The sequence below is a fragment of the Saimiri boliviensis genome, chromosome 13, assembly GCF_048565385.1.
Source record: "Saimiri boliviensis isolate mSaiBol1 chromosome 13, mSaiBol1.pri, whole genome shotgun sequence".
Classification (NCBI taxonomy): Eukaryota; Metazoa; Chordata; class Mammalia; order Primates; family Cebidae; genus Saimiri; species Saimiri boliviensis.
Genome location: NC_133461.1, coordinates 107,400,753 through 107,416,062, shown reverse-complemented (window position 1 = coordinate 107,416,062; position 15,310 = coordinate 107,400,753). Strand labels below are relative to the sequence as shown.

General features: G+C 38.7%; 1 protein-coding gene and 1 long non-coding RNA gene across 3 annotated transcripts in view; one reads left to right on the top strand and one right to left on the bottom strand.

Moving 5' to 3' along the window:
* LOC141580887 (uncharacterized) overlaps positions 1 to 15,310 on the bottom strand; it is a 69,601-nt gene that overhangs the window by 20,431 nt on the left and 33,860 nt on the right. The window contains exon 3 of one of the 2 annotated variants that reach the window (XR_012513335.1): positions 3,178 to 4,497. The exons of the other annotated variant lie outside the window; for it this stretch is intronic. This is a non-coding gene — a long non-coding RNA (uncharacterized LOC141580887). Of the gene's footprint in view, positions 1 to 3,177; positions 4,498 to 15,310 lie in introns of those variants that run through there. 2 annotated transcript variants of the gene reach the window in all.
* Positions 1 to 15,310, top strand: part of AGPAT5 (1-acylglycerol-3-phosphate O-acyltransferase 5) — a 59,249-nt gene that overhangs the window by 34,871 nt on the left and 9,068 nt on the right. Inside the window, exons 5-6 of the mRNA XM_003944599.4 lie at positions 3,093 to 3,183; positions 10,354 to 10,512. Coding sequence (XP_003944648.1) covers positions 3,093 to 3,183; positions 10,354 to 10,512 — 250 coding nt within the window. The remainder of the gene's footprint in view (positions 1 to 3,092; positions 3,184 to 10,353; positions 10,513 to 15,310) is intronic.

Here is a 15,310-nt window from a genome sequence, read left to right as displayed (position 1 = left end):
TAAATTTGTCATCTTATATGGGTGCAATTCATGGTACCGCCTAAACAAGTACAGTAGTAACATCAGAGATGACAGACCACCATAACAGATATAATAACATGAAATATTGTGAGAATTACCAAAATATGACACAGAGACGTGAGGTGAGCACATAGCGTTGGCAAAATGGCACCAATAGATGCTTGATGCAGGGTTGTCACAAACCTTCAAATGGAAAAATGCAGTTTCTGTGAGGCTAAGTAAAGTGAAGCATGATCAAATGAGGGGAGCCTGTCACTCCTAAGAATGTTCCTTTGCAAGTTTTTTGCATCTGTGACTTGCCTTTTTCAATTTATAAATAGTGTCTTTTTTGAGAACATTTAAATTTTTTTTTATAAATTTATATGTATCTTTTGAAGAACATACTTTTAAGCTTATTTTTTTCTCTCATAATTTCTGCTTTTTGTATCCTATTTAAGAAGTCCTTGCCAAACTCAAGGTTGCTAAGATTTTCTCCTGTGTTTTCTTCTGGAAATTTGAGAGGTTTGCTTTTACATTTAGGTCTAGGATGTATTTCTAATTAATTTTTTAAATATAGATAACCATTACTGTAAAATGAGAGAAATCTTTCTGTAGAAAAGATTATTTTCCCCCAATGTTTGAAATAAATAGACTGAATATAAATGTGTGTATTATCCCTAGATCAGTGGACCATTTTTTCTGTTACATTGATCTATGTGTGTTTCCTTATGCCAGTACCATACTGTCTTAATACAACTCGCTTTATAGTAAGTTTTGAAATACTGTAGTTGTCTTCTAAGTTTGTTCTGTCTTTTCAAAGTAGTTTTGGCTATTTTAGGTTCTTTGCATTTCTATATGAATTACAGAATTAGCTTGACAATTTCTTCCCAAAGTTTGTGGGCTTTTGTATTGAATGTATAGATGAATTTGGGAAGAATTGATTTAGCAGGATTGAATCTTTGGATTCATGAACATAGCCTACATTTGTTTACTTAGGTCTTCTTTGTTTATCTCAGTGTGTTTTGTAGTTTAATGTACATGTTTGCACACGTTTTGCCGGGTATATTCCCTAAGAATTTTAGTTTTTGATGCTCTTGTAGGTGGCATTTAAATTTTTTTTAAGTTTCTGATTGTTAATCTAGGCATATAATTGACTTTCTTATTATCTAGTAACTTAAAAATATGTATTTCTTAGGATGTCCTACATAAACAATTATGTCATTGTTATAGAAATAACAATTTTACTTTGTCCTTTTTAATCTTAATGACTTTTATTTTTTCTTGCTAAATTTTCTGTCTAGACCTCCTAGTACACCCTTGACTAGAACTGGTGTGAGGGAAATACCTTCCATATTCCTCATCTTTAGGGAAAAGCACTCATTCTTTTACACATTCTTTAGGTCCTAGCCCCGTTACCCTCCCTAAATTCCCTCTCATCATTTTTCTTCATGACGCCTTGTTCTTTTTCTTTGCAATCATATCATGATGTGTAATTACAGGTTTTAATTTATCTGTTTAATGTGTTTCTTTTCTTCACTTGTCTACGAAGACCATGAAGGGAAGGACCTCATGTGTTGTTATCTTGTATGTAGTTCCTGGAACATAACGAATATATAAGAAATCGTTTCTGAATTAGTTGTGAATGCATTCTTGCTTTCTTGCTGTCAGTGTTTTAAATTAAACATCTAAGACACAGCAGATAATACCATATGAGTTATTATTAACCTTTGAAATAATCGTTTTATTTATAAATGATTGAGTTGCTTTCATGGGTTTGAATGTAAACCTTAACTGATAGAAAATACATTTTTTGTGAAAATAAATGTGTGGTTCTTAGAACTGGCTTTAATATTTGTCTTCCTGTTGCTTAAATATAATAAGGAATTCTGCATTTTTTCCTAATTTTACCCATTTTTAACATTTTCTTAACAGATTTAATCAGACTTCATTATGAAATATAAAGATATGTAATATAATCTGTTAATTTCTAAGTTAGGCATGGGTTCTGAAGACTATTACATGAATGAATAAAAAACATGCATAATTGCATGGAAGCTGAAAATGCATAATTTTCAGATACCATTATACCAGTATCTAAAGAAAAATTTCAGTCCCACATAGGTTTTTAAGTAGGAGCTTTATAATCATAGTCATCTCGATGAGGACTGAATGAGATATGTACAAAGGTGGACAGTATTGTCTGAGCAGCGTCTGAGATCTGGCAGGAATGGACCCAGTGAACACAGTTTTCTCTCATCAGCTCCTGTCTTACTTCCTATATTCTGTTTGTATTTTAAAAGATTTGCTATGAGTATGTTAATTTTGTCTTCTGGCTGTCAAAGTTATTAGTGTAGTTTTTGTAACTCAGTTCTTAAACTTAGGAGTTTTGCTGTATAATTTTAATGTTTCTGTTTTTACTTTCCCAAGCAGGTAAGTGTAAAAACTTAGATTAATTGATTACTTACTAAACACCCAGCTTGATATTCTTTATATTATTTTAGTTTCAGTTTACATAACAAATAAGTTTCTTTATAAAGAAAAAATTTAAAATTTAATGCACTAAAGGAGCTGTGTAAAATAGGAATTCTGTGTGAAGCTGTTGAATGTGAACACTCAGAACCTTTTACCTGGTAGAAATTTAGTATATGAGTTTTCTCAAATGAGGTACTTTTTAGTGGTGGTACTTAAGGATACTGATTTCTAAAATGGGTACTTCTAAAAATGACATATTAGAGGATCTTGACAAGGAAAAAACTCAGTAATTGAGGTTTTGTGTGAGTCTGCATTTCATGACCTATTTTTAATTAGTGAACTATTAGCATGCAATTAAAAATGTTTTTAGATTCTTCGTGGCTGACCTACCAATGAATGTAGCACTGCATTTAAAATATAGTCTACGCTATGTTCAAAGTTAATTGAATTGTTGCATTTTGGTTGCTGTCCTTGAAATAAAGGTCACATGTAAGTGAATAGACATTTTCTCTGACTGCAGGAAATACTTTCTTAGCATTAATAGGCTTAGCCTTTTTAAGTTAACAACAGTAACAACAAAGCTTACACAAAATAAACCAAATTTCCTTTATTTCCCACAGATGTATCTTGTGATTTTTCCAGAAGGTACAAGGTATAATCCAGAACAAACAAAAGTCATTTCATCTAGTCAGGCATTTGCTGCCCAACGTGGTAAGTAAAAATTTGACAGTGTTTGAAGAAATAATTTTTAAAGATAGTAACATTTTTAGTTTTTCTTCTCAGAAAAGATAGTTTTGTTTTACAATTGAATGAATATATTCATTTCTTCAATTAATGTAGGTATTATCTCTTAGGAAATGAAGTTTCTTCTCCTTAATTCATTTGCATGCTGTTATTACATATATCTGAGAAATTAAGTTTAAGTACCTGTTATGATACATATTTCTGTGCCATGGATTTATTTAAAATCTAAGTACATGATTATGTAGATGGAGGCTTTTTCTACAGTGGGGGGTTATGTGTGATGGAGTTTCTGTTTTGTAAGTTGACAGACCTACGTTGGAGTCCAAACTCTGACTTTTATTAGCTTTGTGGTTGCAACTTGCAAGGTGTGTAATGTTGCTGAGCGTGTTTCTTCATCTCCTCAAAGAACATATGCCTTATACGTAGATCTAAATCTGTGTGAGAATTCAATTAGGAAATACGTCGGGCTCCTGATGGAGAACTTACACAAAGTTGGCTGACAGTGCTTGGAAGCTATTAATATCCTCAACAAGAGTAACGTTCTTCATATCCGTATTTTAGAAAATTGGATAATTGATACAACCGATAAGCTATGCAGTTTAGCCAAATTGGGCAGTATACAGAAAACAGTGGCTATGCTGTGTTCTCAGAGGTGTCTTTGAAGCTTAACTGTGGTTTAGTATGTGACCTCCATGTTGATTGTCAGACACTAACTGAGCAAATACCTTGTTTGTGCCATTATGCCAGGGCTTATGACAGTGCTATCTAATGGAACTTTCTGTAATCATGGTAAAGTTCTTTATCTGTTCTTTCCAGTGTGCTGGCTCCTACCAATGTAGATGTGGAGCATTCAACGTATGACGAGTGAATCAAATTAATTTTTAATTTTATTTAATTTGGGTTTAATTAAAATAAGGGGAATCTTTTACAAGGTGCTTACAAGAGAAGATGTGTCATATGTATCTGACATCATTTGTAACAGTACTTTTAAAAAATGTTAGTTTGGCTGGGTACAGTGGCTCACGCCTGTAATCCCAGCACTTCAGGAGGCCGAGGTGGGTGGATCACCAGAGATCAGGAGTTTGAGACCAGCCTGACCAACAGGGAGAAACCCTGTCTTTACTAAAAGTCCAAAAAATCAGCCGGGTGTGGTGGCACATGCCTGTAATCCTAGCTGCTCGGGAGGATGAGGCAGGAGAGTTGCTTGAACCCAGGAGACGGAGGTTGCAGTGAGCCGAGATCGCGCCATTGTGCTCTAGCCTGGGCAACAAGAGTGAAACTCTGTGTAAAAACAAACAAATAAAAAGGCTAGTGTGTTTTTAAACACATGTCCTGATTAAGGAGTGGTTCAGAATACAAGGGCTCAGTGTGTCTCCCAACCTGCCACCTCCCTTTTGATTTCCACCGCTTCCTCTGCCCGGTGTGGAGACCACGTTCTGTCCTTGCGGTTACTCTGTGGCAATGCCGTTCTCTCAGTTGCCCTTTTCACATTTATTAAACAGAACAGAACAAGAACCCCCTCTCTCAAATTTCTGTTTTCCTCTTCCTAGCACTCACTTTACCCCCTTTCCTTAACGGCCAAAGCCTTCTGACTCTGTAGTCTACCTTTGTTGTAAGCACTTTTTCCAGTTCTCTCTCTGCTCTCGATTTGTTGTGGTCTGACTGGAAATTCTCTCCCTGGCTTCAGTGGGGCTGTTCTCCATTCTCCTCCCATCTCTCTAGTGATTATTTCGTAGCTTCCTTTCCAGCCTCCTGCTTCATCTTTCCCTGCGTCATGTGTTATTTCCAATGTTAGGATTTGGTCTTTAATTAATTTCACTTTTTTTGTTTCTCATGGTGGTCTTCCTGTAAATCCATGGCATTAGCCACTGTTTACTTGACTGCTGATGACTCGCAGAAGCTTCCTCCCCTCCATCTCTCTCTGCCTAACTCTACAACCATCTGCAGTTGTCCACTAGAGAGCTTCACCTGACTGGCCCAAAGGGATGTCTCAAACTCAGCATGTGGAAGATAGACTTCATCCTTCCACATGTACACTCATAGTTCTTGTTTTGGTGACTCTGTCATTCAGTTTTTTTGCCTACGTTTCATTCACAAAAAGAATAAACTGGTAGCAGTTGCATACCTCTTGTAGGAAACTTAGACATGGAGGAAGAAGCTGTTCATAGGGGCTCCTGGAGAAGTGCAGGCCTGCGGTAATATTCCAACTCTCCTCAGCTATACAAAGGGTTTAACTAATTAGAATCGTTTTAGATATTTGGCTTTGCAAAGGTTAGTAAGGAATTTGGAATTAAATGTATCTTAATCTGCCTCCTGAACTCATTAAAGTGAGCCCCTATAGTGTTGTTTTTTTTGTTTGTTTTTTTTTTAATGCGGTGGTTAAAACCATAGTAGCTAGTGAAGGTGACATACTTAAGCTTTTTAAACTCTTATAATAGAAAACAGAAATTTAGTGATGTGTCTATAACGGCAAACCAGATACCTAGAATTTTCATGTTATTCATAGAATCAAAGCTAATCTGTTACTTCAGACCTGTCACTTCAGATTTATGAAACTTAGCTTTCATTCTATGAATAACACTGGCAATCGTAGACATTTGAGAGTCCTTTCAGAATGTGAAAACAAAGGAATAAGCTCCAGAGCATTTTTTTTCTTTGTTGACCTAACTGAATAAAAATTATGATGTCGAAAGCATTATATGAACAAATTTAGTTGGCAAATGGTAAGCTACTAAGATTTTATAATATAGTCATTCCTAGTTAGTATATTATAATTAGTGAGAAAAGACATAAACTAGAAAAAAAGGGAAAAGGGCATGAATCAGAAATTCAAGACATACAAATGAGACCCATACACTTGAACAAATGTTTATGCTTTCTCATAATCAAGGAAATAGAAATCGAATGAATACTTGAAGCCAACTTCTGAAAGCATAGCAAGCAAAAAGACTAGCGCTCAGCTGTGGGGGGTGATGGCACTCCCACCCTCTGCCTGAAGTGTAAGAAGGTATGTTTGCTTCCTATGGCTGTTCTCAGGAAGTGCCACAAACTTGGTGGCTTAAAACACCAGAGATTTATTCTCTTAGAGTTGAGCAGTCTGAACTGGGTCTCACCCAGCTGAAACCAAGGTGTTGACAGGGCTGCCGTCCTTTGTGGAGGCTGTCAGGGGATCCTGTTCTCCCATACGGGTTTCCTGTGCTTGGCTGAATGCCCTCTTCAACCACCTTGAAGTGTGTCTGGAAATGGCACTGGGTCGCCCACAGCATGCAGCTGACTCGGTTCCACCTCCTCCTCACTCACTCTGAACCTCTGTTTTTGGGTCATTTCTAACCTCTCTTTTGTTGGCCCTTCTGCAGCTTTCAGGGCCTTCTGTAGCTCTTGCTTGCCCAAGTCCTGGGGCCGGCCCACCCCGATGCTGAGCTGTTCTGTTCCTGCCCTGCCTTTCCTCAGCCCTTGGCAGCCCTGTCTGTTTTCTCCCTTCCTTCTCAATGGAGAACATCGTAAGATAATGCTGACTGCCCTCTACAGCCAAGCCATGCCATTTAATTTTAGCTGAGCCAAGTCCATATTTAACAGTTCTTTTATTTTTCTCCTTCTTACTACCTCTTATGGTTTTCATGGATTTTTTTTTTTCTCCTCACATTCAAGGAATTGTTTGCCTTTAGAAAGTTACGTTTCTCTGGAAAGAGTACACCCAATATCCCTTTTGATTTCAAAACCTTAATGTGGACTCTCTTGACTTGGATTTCTTTAGAAGAAACTGTTGAATCTAACATGTCTAAGAAGAGAACTTTGGAGGAAAATTTTTGTCTTAGACATGGCGGCTTCAACAGTTGGTAAGCTCTAGATGCCATCTGTGCCGTCTCCATCACTGCCTCAGTCATCTGCCTTACTTCTCTGCTGGGGTTTCTCCCCAGCTTGCACGTAGTCCAGTTCGGACATAACCAAGTCTACACCTGTGCAAAGAGAAGACTGGGCCTGTTTCCTTCCTTTCTTGTATTTGACTCCATCTACTCTCCAGAAATGTGTCCCACCTCTAACTTACCAGTGACCTCCGAAGCATCCTATCATTTGTGTCAGTTGTCGTATTTGTTAACTTTCATGTAACTTCTGACATTATTTATAACTTTATTTTATAACCAGGAAGCAATTTTAATTTATTGTAGAAATAAACAATGGAGTATAATTTTTCTTTATAAAGATAGCTATCACCTTTTCTTCCTTTAAACATTCTTTCCTTGGTTTTTGTATTACACTGGTTTTTCTCTTCTTTTTTTCCTGACTTGTCCTATTTCCTGTTATTATCTTTTTTTAATGTGGATGTTTCCTAAGTCTGTATTTCTGGCCTTTTCATCTTCTACCCTTTGCTATTCTCAGCTGCGGCCATCGCTTCAGTCATCTTATCCATTCACATGATTTCCACATGCTTATCTCTGGTTTCTTGCCATTTTACCGACATATTTCCAACTACTTCTAGAATGTCTGATTACGTCAGCTCGTCATGCCCAGTGTGAACCCCTCTCTCCCCGCTTCTGTCTTCCTTTCTCTCTCCCTGCCTTCTTTTCCTTTCTCTCCCTCCCTCCCTTGCTTCCTTCCCTCCCTCGTTCTCTTCTGCTTTCTTCTCTTCCCTCCTTCTCTTCCTTCTCTGCCCTCCCAACCAACCCCCAGGCTAGAGCAGTTCTGAGGAGTTGGGACTACAGACGTACGTGTGCCACCGCGCCCAGCTCCGCGTTCTCTTTCTTTCTCTGCCTCCCGCCCTCCCTCTTCTCTCTCCGCGTGACAGGTGCGTGCACATGGGCATGCTCTGCATGCCTTCCTCCTGGTCATTCACTCCCCTTCTAGTTACGGCGTGGCCTTATCTATGCCTTCTGGAGCAGAAGCCTGCTTATTTTTTCCTCCTTTTCCCTTAGACCACATTCAGTCAGTTGCTGGTTCAGTATATATTTGGTGTTTGAAACATAACTTGATTACATTTGATCTTTTCAGTTTTCACTGCCCCAGTGCTAATTCAGCATTTTGTCACTTTGTGACCTAATGTCCTAAACTCTTTCTGAAGCTGGAACTGTTACTCTTCACACCTACATTCAGTCTATTCTTCGGCCTCCAATCCTGGCACTCCTACAGATCAGTGGATGTGCCTAGCCTATTATTCTGAAGCTCGCAGCAGTGTGACCTGGTGTGCTTGTCACTCTTAGCCCCTCCTGCTCTGCACACGTGCCCCAGAGGCCTCCCGGGTCCCTGCTCTGTACCTTTGCTCACAAGTCCTTCTGCCCCTCTTTGTGTGTTGCATACTCCACCTCGACGTATCTCCAGCATGCTCTTTGTCCTGAAGCTTTCACCAATCAGATATGTGTGATTTAAAAAAACCTTGAAGTACGAGTAATATTTTTACATTCTGAGAGTATCTTCTCTCTCAAGACAGTCTACCATGTACTCTATCTGTTTAAGTTTTTTTATTGCCTCATTAACGTCTAACTTACATGTTCATAGTTTCACAATAGTGAAACTTCACTTCCCACCACTGCACTGAAAACACTGATAAAGGTATCATGGACCCTCCATTGTGCCCAGGAGTCACGTCTCGGTTCTGGGCCTGTGTCTTCCAGCGAACGCGGCTGAGCACTTCACTCTTCCTGAGCTGTCATCCTCTGGGGACACCTTTGGCACCACCACAGTCCCCTTGCTTTTCTTCATCTTCATTGGCTGTTCCTTTTCAGGAGCTGGATACTAAAACCTTGACTTTGAAGTATTTGGATTTGATACAGAGAATTTGATGCAGAAAATTTCTGGAATAATTAAAGCCATTCCCAGTGTATTCCTTAATTAGAAGATTTTTTTTAGTTTTTTTTTTTTTTTTTTTTTTTTTTTTTTTTTTTTACATGTTGTTAATGGCTATGATTCAGGTCACAAAGCTATTTATTTTTCAGACTTGTATGATAATTCATTTTCTTTTGTGTTTTAAAAATACTACCTTTCTTTATTTTCTTACTAACTTACTTGGATTTTAGTAACTAGTTGTTCTTAGTGATATTTTGAAACTTTGGATTTAATCAAGTTAGATGAGCTCCAGTAGCAAAAAAAGTGTTAACTAGGTTGATTGACAAGTAGATGCTTCCCAGCTTGGTATGCTGTTGAGATTTCTGTTACAAGTTTGTGAATAAATTTAACTGCTTCTGCCCTGGGGACTGAAGTCGGATATGTGGTTGTGGGAATCTCTTTCTTTCCCACACCACCCTGCATTTTAAAAATTGTTGTGTGAGGCAGTCCCACCACGTAATAGCTGTTCTTCCTTACTCAGCTACTTTCCTTGGAGAGGGGCCAGTAGAAAATCTAGACTAGTTTTTTGGAATCTATTTTCATGTCACTTATTGAGAGCTACAGTTTTCTGTTAAATTGTCAGTAAATATTTTAGTCAAGGAAAAGGGAGGTAATATAGAAAGAAGAGAAAAACAAATCCTTAACCCCAGTAGGAACCTAATGAATGTGATTTGTTCTGGATAATTGCAGTAGTTCTCCAGCTAAAGACGCTTTTAAAAATACATCAGATATACCCAAGAGAAAGGAAGTCTTATGTTGATACAAAAGCTTGTTCATAGCAGTGTTACTGATAGTAGCCAAAGAATGGAGGCAACCCAAATGTCCATAAATATTACTCGGCCATGAAGAGGAATGGAGCACTGGCATCTGCAGCCACACAGATGCACCTCAGCTCCGGGCTGAGTGAAAGAAGCCGGACACAGGAGGCCATGTGCTGTGTGACTATTTCTGGGAAATCTCAAGTAACGGTAGGCAAGATGCTACCACCTTTGTTCAGTGGCCAAAAGCGAGAATACTAATATTTGCCCTTGCCAGGCTTTACTAGATTGAAGGGTTTCCAATAGGCCACAAACTTCTAACACAGTGACTTGTACATGTAGATCTTTGATCAATATATATCAAATGAATATTGATTTAAACAAAAAAAGGCAAGTGTGAGTGCTTGCTAAACTTAAAGCTCTAAAGATATGAGGTGATGGCATTAATTGATTCTGGTGTGTTATTTGAGGAAGTTTGAAAATAATTTAGATGTTAATATGTTTTATGGTGGAGGTGTTTTGTAACTAATTTCTGGCCACACTGGATTGACTTCTCCTCTAGGCCTTCCAGTATTGAAATATGTGCTAACGCCACGGATAAAGGCAACTCACGTTGCTTTTGATTGCATGAAGAAGTATTTAGATGCAATTTATGATGTGACGGTGGTTTACGAAGGGAAGGACGATGGAGGGCAGCAAAGAGAGGCACCGACCATGACGGGTAAGTGTGTCCGTGCACCTGAAACGCCTGCCACGTGACACATACGGTGCCTATGCTTATGTAGAATTAATTCAGCTTTACACAGTAGGTTAAGTGTGCTTTTTTCCTTCATTACATTTACCAGGTATATTTTTCAAGATGTTATTAAGATGTAACAGTTGAATTTTCGTTAGTCCTGCCAAGCTTGATGTTTCTTGGCTGTCGTACTAGTCCTATGGACGCATCAATTGTCATTCATCATTCACACATACAAATGGAAAGCTCCATAAAGGAGAAGAAGACTTGAGGAGCACGTCCCCGGCAGTACTGAGGTGCTCATCATCAGTGCTGCCCTTTTCACGGTATTTTTCATACAATATTTATGACATTTGGTGTCATTGTGACAAGAAGAAATACTGCTAAGTGTGACTTTTTTTTTTTTAAACATGCTGAGTTTTAAGAACCTTTGAGCGATTGTTAGACATAACCAGGAAAAAATAGAATTTTATGAGTTTTGTATTTGTACCTTGTCAGCTGTTTGGGGTTAAGCTAACACGCCTGTCAGTGTGCTTGTATCAGGAGGGTCTACTGAAGGCAGATGCCCAAAATAGGAGCCACCAACACGTTTTACATGGAAACCCTCTCCTGAGGCATTCTTCTGAAGTTGATGTGCCTTGGAAATTTCGTGGAATGATATTTTTAGCTACAATGAAACATTTATAAAAGTAGACACTATTAAATCATTGAGAAGTGAGCAAGGATAGAAATTATTCTTCCCAACCTTACACATGGGCCTTCTAGATGTGGCACTGTGCACCATTACATTATCTAACACGGTGTGTATTCTTTGGATGTCAGGGAGTTTTCCAAGTGCAGTGAGAGTATAGTTGTAAAATGATTACTCTGGGTGCGACAGAAAGGTCAACCTTAAATAATGATAAGATGAGGCTCACTCAGGTTTTCGAAGAAAAGCTCTCTGAGAGAGACAGCAGCTGCCTACCACGGAAAGTTAGGGAGGGAGGCTGCAGGAGTGAGGCCCGGGGGGCTAGCTAGCATAAAAATCAGTTACGGCGAAAGGAAAAAAATCTGACTTAGTTATATCTGAAAGATAATTGCTCTCATTTTTGTGTATGACATACAGTAACTAAAGTAGGAAGTGAAGGTATTTTTCATTTTAAATGTAAATTTTTGGAATACCTAATGCCTCAGTTTAAATGTGAAAACTACGAAGTACACGGTGAAGTGTCTTCCTGGCTTTCCACCCTGGCACCTGGCCTTGCCTTCTCCTTCCTAGCGGTAATCACTTTTCTTAATTCGTTGTGCATTGTATGTGCAAATTTAAGCATGTATTCTTATTCTACCATCCTTTCTTAGAAAAGGTGGCATTTTAATATTTTTCTCTTTTAAACTATCAAAGGAATTATTTACCTATTTTTACATTTGAAAACAATTATTCAGCAAAGTTGTCATTAGTTAATTAAACAAAATAAGATTAAACAAGTGATTCTAACCAATGAAAAACAGCTAGACTTCCCATGATAACCTTGTTTAAATGCTGCTGCTCTTATCATGTCCCCTCCTGTCCAAGAACTCCTCGATTTAACAGAGGTCAAGGGGAATGCCGGCCTCCGTAGCCTGCTGTCCAAGGACTGATTTCAGCCCTGAGCTCCGCCTTGCCTTGGCTTCCTGAAGCCTCAGCTGTGGTGAACCTGGCTGACGGAGCCTCCTGCGCCCCATGCATATACTATAGTCAAAGACTTTTGTTGCCCTCACCCAAGGCTGCTGTTCCCTCAGAGTGTCAGATGCTGCCTTTCCCAGCATAGCACTGGCGGTGTGCATTCTCCTGCCCTGCTCTCACAGCATTGCTGTAGCACTGACTGCATGTGCTAAGTGCCGGCACTTAACCCAGGGCTCAGTCCCTCTCTTCCCAGCTGCATCGCAAGTGCCTTGAGAAAGCAGAAACCCTCTTTTGAGTTTCACTGCCTACTTCCACCCTCCCACTGCCTTGCTTCTCCTCTGCTACATGTGAGCCGACTGTCGCTTTGGGGTGATCACTGCCTACTTGTATTCATTACAAAGCGTCTCTCCTTTTGAAAGGGTGACCTTTCTGTCACACCTAGATACCATGTAGAAAATAAAATCTTATCACTTCAGTCAATTAAGGATAAAGTGTTTCTGAATTAAAGGAAAAATACACCAGAGTAAAATCAGGACTGAAAGACAAACTAGGAAAATATTTTCAGCTTAGATAATAGAAAAGGGGTCATTTCCTTCATGTATAAAGTGCACTTACAAATTGATAAGAGGATGGCTGATGACTTGAAAAAAAATGGGTAAAGGACGAGAAAAGACATTTCACAAAAAATGTTTAACCTCATTCATAATAAGGTAAGTGCAAATTAAAACTACAGGAGATACCTGAATTTTTTAATCCATTAGATTGGGAAATATCCCAAGGTTTGATCATAGGCTCAGTGGGTGAGATTAAAGTATTAACAGGCATCTTTATAACTTTGCTGTTAAGAGTGTAATATAGTATAACCTTTGTATAAGTTGCTTTGGAAATGTCTCAGATGCACAAATTCATTCACATTGTTAGCATTCCCACTTCTGCGACATTATTCTACACGTCTACCCGTGTACATAAGACATAATCATAACACATTTTTTCTTCTAATGTGTTGTTTTTAACTGGTAGCTTGAAAAACCCTACTTTCATTGTTGTTTTGTTTTCTGTCACTGGCTCAGCCCTGCTTTCAGTTGTTTAAATGAATTGATGGGTGTTGTGGTCTGATTATAATCTATAGATTAAGAGTCACTTTAACTTATGAAATCGGATATGTTGTGTTAGCAATAAAATTCTGTAACTTGGAATATTTTAAGTACTTTGCAGCCAGATTTCATTAGTATTAAATATTATCTCTCTACATAGTGAGTTATTTAATATTCACAGTTTATGGTGCAATTAAGAAATAATTTTTTTTCATGAAGTTGCCAGGTTGTTGATATGCCCTGACCTGGTGTTTCTCAAAGCATTCTGGGGGAATTAGCTGCAGTGGCTGCGGGACATGCAGGTCCTCTGCTGCACTCCACGCTGCTGCCAGGATGCTCTGCAGGTGAGCGCTGGGAAGCTGGAGGAGCTACAGTCCTGACAAACTCTATAGGAATTCTTGCTGTCACCTTAATGCAGCCCCACGTTGAAGAGATAGGCAGCCAATAGTGTCCCTTGTCCTTCCCGTTTTATGATGTAAGTTTCATTTTAAAGGAGGTATAAATCAAAGCCACCTGAGCATTCTATCATGGTTCACTGGTTCTTGTCATACCCATCTCTTCCTGATACCCAAACCCGGCAGAGACTCAACAAGAAAAGAAAACTTCAGGCCAATATCCATGATGAACATAGATGCAAAAATCTTCAATAAAATACTGGCAAACCGATTGCAACAGCACATCGAAAAGCTTATCCATTACAATCAAGTAGGCTTCATCCCAGGGATGCAAGGCTGGTTCAACATATGCAAGTCTATAAATGTAATTCACCACATAAACACAACCAAAGACAAAAACCCCTTGATTATCTCAGTAGATGCAGAGAAGACCTTTGACAGAATTCAACAGCCCTTTATGCTAAAAACTCTCAATAAACTAGGTATTGATGGAACATATCTCAAAATAATAAAAACTATTTATGACAAACCCACAGTCAATATCATACTGAATGGGCAAAAACTGGAAGCATTCCCTTTGAAATCTGGCACTAGACAAGGATGCCCTCTCTCACCACTCCTATTCAATATAGTACTGGAAGTTCTAGCCAGAGCAATCAGGCAAGAAAAAGAAATAAAGGGTATTCAGTTAGAAAAGGAAGAAGTCAAATTGTCTCTATTTGCAGATGACATGATTGTATATTTAGAAGACCCCATCGTCTCAGCCCAAAATCTCCTGAAACTGATAAGCAACTTCAGCAAAGTCTCAGGATATAAAATCAATATGCAAAAATCACAAGCATTCCTATACACCAATAACGGAATTAAAGAGAGCCAAATCAAGAACAAACTGCCATTCACAATTGCTACAAAGAGAATAAAGTACCTAGGAATATAGCTAACAAAGAATGTAAAGGAACTCTTCAAGGAGAGCTACAAACCACTGCTCAACAAAATAAAAGAGGACACAAACAGATGGAGAAACATTCCATCCTCATGGTTACAAAGAATCAATATCATGAAAATGGCCATACCGCCCAAAGTAATGTATAGAATCCACACTATCCCCATCAAGCTACCACGACATTCTTCACAGAACTGGAAAAAAACCACCTTAAACTTCATATGGAACCAAAAGAGAGCCTGCATAGCCAAGTTAATTCTAAGCAAAAAGAACAAAGCTGGAGGCATCACACTACCTGACTTCAAATTATACTACAAGGCTACAGTAATGAAAACAGCATGGTCCTGGTACCAAAACAGAGATACAGACCAATGGAACAGAACAGAGGCCTCAGAGGCAATGCCACACATCTACAACCATCTGATATTTGACAAACCTGACAAACAAGCAATGGGGAAAGGATTCCCTGTTTAATAAATGGTGTTGGGCGAACTGGCTAGCTATGTGCAGAAAGCAGAAACTGGACCCCTTCCTGACACCTTACCCTAAAATTAACTACAGATGGATTAAAGACTTAAACATAAGACCTAACATCATATAAACCCTAGAAGAAAATCTAGGCAAAACCATTCAAGACATAGGCACAGGCAAGGACTTCATGACTGAAACACCAAAAGCATTGGCATCGAAAGCCAAAATAGACAAATGG